The 9412-nt window shown below is 41.0% G+C and overlaps 2 protein-coding genes across 2 annotated transcripts; one reads left to right on the top strand and one right to left on the bottom strand.

Annotated features, from left to right (window-relative positions):
* Positions 1-35: 35 nt before the first annotated feature.
* On the bottom strand, positions 36-2412 carry ccdc59 (coiled-coil domain containing 59). Its single transcript, XM_071502452.1, has 4 exons — positions 2180-2412; positions 1440-1800; positions 781-889; positions 36-623 (listed from the first exon to the last, which is right to left on the bottom strand). The coding sequence occupies exons 1-4, from the start codon at positions 2325-2327 to the stop codon at positions 459-461; spliced, it is 783 nt and encodes a 260-aa protein (XP_071358553.1). The 5' UTR covers positions 2328-2412; the 3' UTR covers positions 36-458.
* A 1348-nt stretch (positions 2413-3760) lies between these two features.
* zc3hc1 (zinc finger, C3HC-type containing 1) lies at positions 3761-8653 on the top strand. Its single transcript, XM_071502565.1, has 10 exons — positions 3761-3924; positions 4670-4772; positions 5017-5167; positions 5279-5362; positions 5494-5621; positions 5819-5958; positions 6178-6448; positions 6582-6785; positions 7240-7452; positions 7687-8653. The coding sequence occupies exons 1-10, from the start codon at positions 3791-3793 to the stop codon at positions 7792-7794; spliced, it is 1536 nt and encodes a 511-aa protein (XP_071358666.1). The 5' UTR covers positions 3761-3790; the 3' UTR covers positions 7795-8653.
* The last annotated feature ends 759 nt before the right edge of the window (positions 8654-9412 follow it).

Genomic DNA, 9412 nt, shown 5'->3' with positions numbered 1-9412 from the left:
TTTTTACCAAAACTAAAACACTGATTAGTAAAGGATTTTTTTTCTGTTGTGGCAATTTACTGAAGCAGTATTTATTTCCCATTTCAAAATAATTTACAGGAAACTCAAACATTTATCGAGTAATAAATCTCCTACATGAGCACATTTTCCCACCTCTTCATGTGTTACAATGCCATCTGGTGGTCTGAGACTAACATGATCTGCAGCTTTTGCTTTTCTGGAACAAAATACTGCAAAAATCACAATATAAAAGTAAAAGCACTGATAAAATTAAACAACCACAAGCTTTCACTCTGAGTGTAGAGACAAACCGGTCTCACATAACATCTTTACATTTATCAGAACTGAAAAGACTGAGTGATCCCAATGCACCTCATCAGGTTTTGATAACATAGTGAAAAACAGGGAGGGTCCATTCTTTTGTTCATTCAGTCCACAGGATCAGCTGTGACCCTGCGTCATTTCTCAGTTCCTTGGATCTTCTGAAGCAAATACTCCATCTGGAGGTTCAGATTGGGCTGTCCTTTCTTGGTCTTTTTGCTCAGCATCTGGAACGTCTCCATCTTTTTCTGTTTGTACCTCTGAATGGCTTCTTCTCTCTGCTGCTTGTTCTTCAGGTACTCCTGAGGAAAAACAACACGACAACCTGTCAGTAGAACGAAAATCTGCAATTTGATTTTGAAAACAAGTAAAATAAACCAAACATTTTTGACAAAAACAGAGGCACCTTTATTTTTTCCCACTGGTATTAGTTAATAAATAACAGGCGAAACAGCTCACCTCTTTCTTTTTTCTTCGTTTTTCTGTGACACTCTCAAATTCCTCTTTTGTCCTCTGGAACGACGTCTTCTTCAGCATTTTTTTCCTCATGCGGTTGCTCATAGGAAGACTGGAAGGGAATGTCAGAAAGGCAATATTACTTTGTGTTTCCTAGTCAGCTTGAAAATGAACAGCTGAAGAAAAAACATGAATAATAGAACCAAACTCCAATTTAGGCAATTTTCATATTTCCACTTTAACAGAAGGAATTCTGAGTCTGTCTACAAATTGCAAACATTTCTGGAGTTCTTAGAGAATAATATTAGATGAGCTTTGTTCTGTGGGCCCTGACAAACTTTACATTTTGGATTTGAATTGTTTTTCCCTATAACAAATAATAAGCATCTAGCACTTCAACAATATATACAAAGCAGTAATCATTTGATAAATGCAGTGACTCTGATTTTGTAATGGTAGTCTTTTTTTTAAATTGATTTTAAAATAACTATCTTAAAATAACTTTTCTTTTAATGTAAGTCAGTGGACACTTCAAACACCTTACTTTTAGGTGGGTAGGTTTTCTCTATTTCTTTACATAGTAGTCTCACAAGTTTAGGAAAAAAGACCTCACAGTAATGGAAACAGTGCTTGTGTATCATTTTTTGAACTTCTGCTCTCACCTTTCTCTGCCTGAGGCTGCAGTCGGGTCAGGGTTTCCAGTCACAGAATCTGTCAGTTCAGATCCGCCAGTGACGTCTGGATCTGGATCAGCAGCCTCAGTCTGTTCAGCTGCAGCATCATTTTCAGCCGTCTCCTCTCCGATCTCCTTCCCTTTCCTTCTCAGCTTACTCCTATTCACTCTGTTCGTCCAGGCCTGTTGTTGCAGTTGTTCTGCCTCAGCCATGTATAGGTGCTTGAGGTGTTCTGGATACTCCTCCTTGTATAGCGCTTTGGACTCAGGATTCCTCCTCTTCTCCTTCCGCAGCAACTTGTTGTACTCATGTCTGACTTTCTGCTTCCTCTTGAAAGCAAACCCCTGACCTGGAGAGTAAAAATGCATACCACAATTTCAGTTTGATACTCTATTTAAATAGAGGCGAAATCACTGGTTGATAAAAAAATATATATATATGCCGAATTTACTAGAAGATCCAGATGTTTAAATAAATATGTTTTAAAACGTTTTAGAGGGTATCAAATGTTGACACGTAAAAAGGCTAAATTAAATTACGAGATTTCTTAGTTGAGTTTGGCGAAATGCGTATGTAGAGGTTAAATTACATACAAGTGTAGATAGGTTGTGCCTCACTGTTGGGCATCTGTCTTTAAATACAGCTGTGATTTTACAATCCTCTCATTTAGTATCTAACTACTTTAACGGAGAAGCTGTTGGCTGAGTTTAGAAAAAGCCAAACCTTACCTTCTTCAACGCTGCCTTCGAATACTTTCTGCTCCGGGGTCCACTTCCTCTTCTTCTTGACACCCTGCGCGTTGTTTTTTGAGATCTTCCAGTTGCCATCTTTCGCTGTAAACTTCTTACTCTTCATTTTCCGATCTGTCGGTGCCATTTGAGTTTGAGTTTCCCCAAGAAACGTGAAATGTTTACATGCGGTGCTCGGCCGACGCGGAGAGATGACGGAAAACAGCAGGCGCGACCAATCGATCACAGATCACCTGCTTCTTCTGATGCTGTTTTCATATGAAAGGTTGGACAACAGCTTTGCATTACCGCCGCCTTCTGAAAGGGAGGCCATAAATAAATATATAAATAAATAATGGATATATATATCACACTGAAATGTACACAACTTAAATGTTATGGGTAGATAAGTCAGCAATATGAATTTGATACATTTGTGATTTTCCCTTCCTATTAGACATTCCCAGCTGTCATAATAATGTGAGAACAATGCAAGGAGATTAAAAGGACAACAAAGGTGAAATGATGGAGGGATGCAGCTCAACTGAAGGGCACAGAATACAGAGCACTCAAGGCACCTGTATGAGCTGCTCAGTTAGCACACCTGTGCTCTTCAGACCAGAGGTCATGTGACCCCACTTCCCACAGTGTGCCTTATTTAAGTAAATATCAAAAAGAAAATGCAGAGATCTAATTTGCAGTTTCACAGTCATGTGGGCGTTCTGTCCCTGCATTAAAATGAAAATTGAAAAGCTTCTGACAATTGATTTTTAAAGACTTCACCTGTTCTTCAATGAACAATGTTCAGACACGATAAGCAAACAGCGCCCTAAATCCAGTCATTTAGGATTACATGTCAAATTTTCCGCATTGACTGACCTACATGTCTTAAAGTAATGATTCTGTTGTTTCTCTTTGCTTGGTTGAGCAGTTGTTGACATAATGTGGATTAGTAGTCATATTAAAATCCATTTTAATATGATATAGAATTTTTGAACTTGAGAAGAACATATAGTGGGATTGTGTTTGCAGCAATCCCACCTAATAATAAACTCCCACAGGAGCCTTTTTTATTTACTTTAGGTATGTACATTCTGCTTACACTAATTCTGTACTTTTTAAAAAGATTTTGAATGTAGGACTTCTGCTTGTAAACTACTTTTTTTTTTTTACATTATTGTACAGAAACATTTACTTCCAGTGTACCAGTGTAATTAAAGTGCTTTTAAGTGAGATATATGATCATGCTAGTAGGAGAATCAAAATCAATGGACCACTAAAATATGCACACAAATAAAGTAGGTCAGTCTGTCAAGTGAGGTAGTTTATTCTGAATAAAAGAAAAAAAATATGTTAAATCTAATCGTGCTGCAAATAATCGAACCAAAAAATAGATAAAATTAAATAAAATAAAGAACTTGAAAAGTAGCTGCCCCATTTTTAAGGAATAGGTTTCTCTCTCCGCGTATAGAACATTTTAAAATTGAAATGAATTAAAGGAGAGGACGACAAAGAGGTACAGGGGGCTCAGCAATGTGCTGTGGTGTAGGGTCTTACAAAGCGGAACCATTGGTCTTAGAGTTTATTTTCCGGGGGACGTCAGAGCCGATCATGGCGACTCTCAGCGGCAGTCGTGGGGATCGTCTCGGCAACTCTAATCAACAAAAGTCTTCTCTTGCTTCTCCGGAGAAAGTTCGTGAAATTCTCAATGAGGGAGTGTCATCGGCAAACATCGGACCCGTCAGGTGCAGTTTCCGAACAATCGTGCGCCAATTGTTTGATTTAAAGCGCAAGTTGACATTAGCTAGTTTGGTTAGCCGCTTAGCCTGGCAGCGCCGCTACTTTAGCCGCCTTCACTCAGTGCAGAAGGAGGAGGGACAAGCCTCCACAAATTCAGAGGCATGCAGGCCAGGAATGGGAGCTTGCACACTACTCTATTTATTTTTAATTTTTCTTTTTCATGGCGCTTGTCATTTTGTCCATTTTCCGCACAACTCTGCCGTGGTAGTCGTTGTATAATCGCTCCTGTGCACGGCCACAGATAAGGGGGGGTGGGGACCGAAAGTTGGGCTGGAACATGACATTGTATTAGTTTGCTGTTAATTTCTGGGGTATTGTTCACTTGTCGCACAGCCGTCACTGCCGGTTAAATAAATGGTGGTGGACTTTCTCCTGTGCATCAATCCGACAGGCAGACCTTGCTGCGGTCCATTTTCTCCCTGTTGTTACGCAAGTAATCACTGAGGTGACGCGTTGTACAGTTATATGTAACCGTGTTATAGTTTCCAGTTTGTTCTCTTAAAACTTCTCTTGTTCCATTAAGTTTTGGTAGCCCTGCACCATCCATTCCTGTCAAGCTGTGAAAGTTTATTAGGAGAAATTAGGAATCTTACAATGTAGGGTGCACATAAATTCATGGATTATTATATCATTCAAATAATGAGCAAGTGTGTGGAAACTAAAGATCTGTCCTGTGTATCTTACCTTCAGTGGACTAGGAGATTTGAATGTTCTGGAGGTAAAGAGCGACACCCAAGCACCCTGCGAGGCAACGAACAAAGAGGCATTTTTCTCAAGAGTGGAGTCCTATTCAATATCCTTTATTCACTTTGAACTTTTGAGCCAGTGTGAGGCATCTGTTTTTGTTTTTTCTCTGAATACACAACCATGTGATCACGAATAAGAAAAGCATTTGTTGATCTGTAATTTCGATATGTTTTTAGTATTTTAAAATTAAATTCATGTGGGAATTGCATGGGTGTCGACTTTGATTCAAAGTAATAATGAATGTGACAATATTTGGTTTCTGTCTGAGTGGATTGTCCTTAGCTGAGCACTGTTTGAAATGGGCAGGCAAACCCCGCACACTGTCCCCTCTGATGTGCGCCCGCTATGGCTGGATCAACGTCGGCTGCGATATGCTCAAGTGCTCCAGCTGCCAGGCTTTCCTTTGTGCATCACTACAACCAACTTTAGACTTTGAAAAATGTAAGTAAAACCTTTAAGCAACAGAAATAGACAGTGTCAGATTTATTTTGGCAAGGTAAGGCTGATGTCTGCCAGAAATGAAAGGTCAAGTAACTCTCTTCATTTGAATAGATGAATCCCGCATTGCAGAGATATCGAGGCAGCTTCAGACGCAGCATGAGAAGTTTTGCACTTGGCCTGACTTTCCTTGTCCAGGTAAGAGCAACCATATTTTTGCAGCATGTATATAATAACAAAAATAATCTTTAACATGACCGTGGCGTTGTTGCTGGGTTAAGCCTGAGTCTTTCACTTGTTGGTCATTGTGCATGTTGTTTTTATTTCAGAGAGGTTCTGGCTGGTTCCAGCCTGTGAACCATCGACACTTCTCTCTGCCTTCTTAGAGCGCTTCCAGAGCGCCTGTCTCCTCGCACAGCAGTTACCGGCCATGAAGCCAGAGCAGCTGAAATCTATGGTGAGGCAGGAGTCTTAGCCTTTTTCTATAGTGACCATTATGAACATTGTTTATATTTCAGAAAGCACTGATCCGATTATGGAAATGATGGTCAGATTATTGCAGAAAAATGTGAACTTTATTTGTAAATGTATTTAGCCGTCAGAAAGCAAATGGGTTTTGATCACATGTAATTAATGTCCACTGTTTCCTTGCAGTCTTTGACAGAGGATGTTATCAGTGTTATACTGCAGCTGATCGAGGAAGAACAAAAAAGAAAGGGAGGGACTCCATGTTCTGAACCATTGGCTGTCCAAGTGGCCGCATGCATTGTTTCTCTCTGTGGCTGGGCGGCAAGGTGAGATGAAACTCCAGACTCCTGCTACGCACAAAGTGATATTGCCGTAAACTTGAATAAGCATAGGAGCTAATTTCTTTAAAAAACATATCTTTAGAAAGAAAATACAAGGACAGGACAGGGGAGGCAGTATGTGGAGCTGAGAGAAACATGGCACAAAATTTGTTGGCACTCCTTCACCCGATAAAGATGTCTGAGCCGTGACTTTGTCTATCTTAGCCCAGCTCTGCACGCCATGAACCTGCCCATCCTCACCTGCTCCTACTGTATGCGCAAGGTGGGCTTGTGGAACTTCCACCAGATGGATGGTATGGGGGGTGATGGAGATGTCTCAATGAACACTGTGGGCCCTTCTGCACAAGCAGCAGGTCCTGTCTCAGCGGCCGCGCACGAGAGTCAGGGGGACCGTTCTACGTCTGCCTCACCCACCCCTCCTACTACTCCATGTCGCATGAAGCTACGGAGCCAGGACTCCACCCGCTCAGACCAGGCAAGTTTTACACAGAAGATGTTTGACCAGCTAAAAAAAGCTTGGAAATGCTGGTTCCACGAGCACTGATGGCAAATGAAATCTTCAAAACGTGCCTGGCTGCTTTTTCGCCATGTTCTGATATATGTTACAGGGTGAGGGAATCTCCTCCCCCGCAGCCTTGCGGGCCCGAAGCAGAGACTCACCAAGCCCCAGTGAAGAGCTACCAAGTCCCCTGACCAGGGGCAAGAGGCCTGCAACTCGCAGCAGGGGACAGGGGGACAACTCAGGGGCTGATGGCGCTCCCGGCCTGCACCATCCTCCCAAACGGCTGTGCCTCTCATCATTTGGCGGTCCTGTAAGAACTCCCATTACTGCTGATTTCATAGCTTGGTTTTTGCTATTTTATTGTGGCACAGGCTCCATGTGAGGAAGTGCCACCTGTTCATTAAGGCAGCTTTGTTAGAGTAATATATAACATTTTAACTCTTGCATTTCAGATGGAGCCACACAATTACAATTTCAGTTTGTACCTTTAAGCAATCTGTATTGCATGAGAGATTTTGCCATATTGTACATCTTCATCAAAATATTGCATCCCTGAAAACCTTGAGAGAAAATTGTAATCTCAATCAATTTTGAGTGACAGGAAAAATTACACTTCTTGGTATTTTATCCTTTGCCTAATTAAAGACAAGACAGCGAAACCTAGATACTAATCCGAATTTAATTTGAAAAGAGGCTTTTTCATTACTTGTTTTGGTTTCGCTATTGCAAACCACTTTTTTTCACCTACTTCCCTGTTATTTCAGGATGGGCTCCTGCACAGGAATGCATTCGACCCTCTCGCTCAGCACAGAGACTGGTGTCCCTGGATCTCTGCGGGAAAGGAGAATGTGGATCCGCGAGCCATCCCTGCTGTGGAGGGAGGCCCCACCTCTCATCAGCAGGGCTGGAAGGTCGCTCTCGACCTCCTCCTGCCCATGAAGAAGAGCTCCGATGCAGCGGGAGGCAGTCCAGCACAGGCAAGTCAGAGCTTCTGGTGCTTATATTTCACAATGAAGATTCATCACACATGAAAAATCACATTGTATCTTTCTAACTTAAAAATGCTGTGAACCAAATACATAATTCTAGCTTGTGTATTTAGACCTATTTAAAAACACTGATCCTCATCCTGCTTTCAGTTTTGTTGGCCTTACAGCTTTGCTTCAAATCTTCAAAAATAAACAATATCTGGCATTTCTCTTTTCTCTCAGGGCCCTCGCGACAAGTCCAAAAGGGTGTTTGCTATTTTCCGTCAGTGGCAGGTATCCTCCTCTCCATCTCAGCAGACTGTTTCCAACCAAACGACACTGCAGCACTGAAGCGATGAACTGACCTGCCCTCTTTTTGCGGTACAGAATCGGTAGTACCAGTGGCCGCAGTGTCATGTCACGTCAGCGTATGCCATCCCATAAAGTCGTGTTTACAGTCAAAGTGATACTGGGGGGAAAGAAAGTTGATTGTGTCTTTAGGCAAATGAATAAGTGTCTTCTCTGTGAACAGTAATATATGTGAAGGATGCCTATGTGTGGCTTTAAAAACATCTGAATTCTGCTACATAAAAATTGGGATGTGCAACGACTGAGGCTTGTGTAGGCCTTTCATCATGTCTATACAGAAGTAGTAATAGTAATAGAACATGTCTCAGTATGTAAATTGGCCACAAGCAAGGCATTGACAATTAACCTCACATGAAGTCTGCTTCATGGCATTGTGATGGTGTGGATTTCTGTGGAACCCTCATGAGAGAGGGCCAAATGGCTCGACACTGGAAGGGTAATGTTTACCTTCACTGTATGTTGGGTCGTTTATGTGAGCAGTAAACATTAACCTCAGATTAACAAAAAAAAAAAACTAAAACTGTGAGGAAGTCAGTTTTGTGTGTGTACTGTTTTGCTTGAAAAGCAATGTGGATATGAGTTCTCTTCGAAAAGAACAAAATCCTTTTTTTTTTGTGTGTGTGTGGTGAAATGTTTATTAGTCAATGATGAAATCCTGATTATTGCAGGCAGGTAGAACCACGTGCCATGAACATCAAACCTGTTTTAAAATAGATTCAGGATGCCTGTACTTTTTGCCTTCCTGTGACATCTCATTGCTAGTGCAGTTTTCACTATTCTGCATGTGCTTTTATCTTTGTAGAATTTCCTAAAAGGGTTTAATAAAAATGCTCTTCTGAAAGTTTGTATCACGTTGCATGCCGTTTCTCTGACGGAAAAAAACAAAACACAAAAAATAAAGCGTCATTAGCAATTCATTGAACTTTCACATTGTATATAGTATTTTAGTACCCACTGTTGCCTCTCAGTTTGTGACTAACCTCTGAAGGGTTTTTTTTCATTTTACATGAAAATGATTAGGAGTCGGCTCATATGTTCCATTTGCTGTGGTATGTTGTGTTTCAGCACTTACTGGCAGCCATTTTGTTGCTTGTGCACATCTGAACCTCTATGGCAGGTTTGACAGTTGAGCAAACAATGTAGAGTATGTTATAATTCTCTGTTTTATATAAATTATTATTACTGGTTGATATCATTGAAAGATAGCCTAATGACTTGATCATTTGTGAGGAGACAAGAAAAACCTTCCTGTTATCAAAGCAGGTATGAGGTGGTCCTTTGGGGGGCAATGGTGTATTTTTAGCCAAGGCTGTGCTCTTGAAAACAATCTCATGATTAGGTACCATTTGTATCCTGTGTAATTAAACCCAACTTCAGTCTTATTTGGCCTTTTAACAGGAATAAACTGAATAAGATGATTTTATGCTTGCCCCCACCCCCACAAAAGGGATATATGTTCAGCAAAACTCCCTGTACTGTTTGCCCAGCTGAGAGAATCTGTTCTTCAAAGGGTTGTAAGCTGATACCAGACATTTTGGGGTATATATCCTGACAATCAATATTAATATCACTTTTCTATACTGGAGAACATGGAAGACAA

The sequence above is a fragment of the Trachinotus anak genome, unplaced genomic scaffold (assembly GCF_046630095.1).
Source record: "Trachinotus anak isolate AG129_WGS33_773 ecotype Australia unplaced genomic scaffold, CSIRO_AGI_Tana_v1 ptg000018l, whole genome shotgun sequence".
Classification (NCBI taxonomy): domain Eukaryota; kingdom Metazoa; phylum Chordata; class Actinopteri; order Carangiformes; family Carangidae; genus Trachinotus; species Trachinotus anak.
The sequence above is the reverse complement of the archived record's forward strand: the minus strand, read 5'-3'. Positions and strand labels throughout refer to the sequence as shown.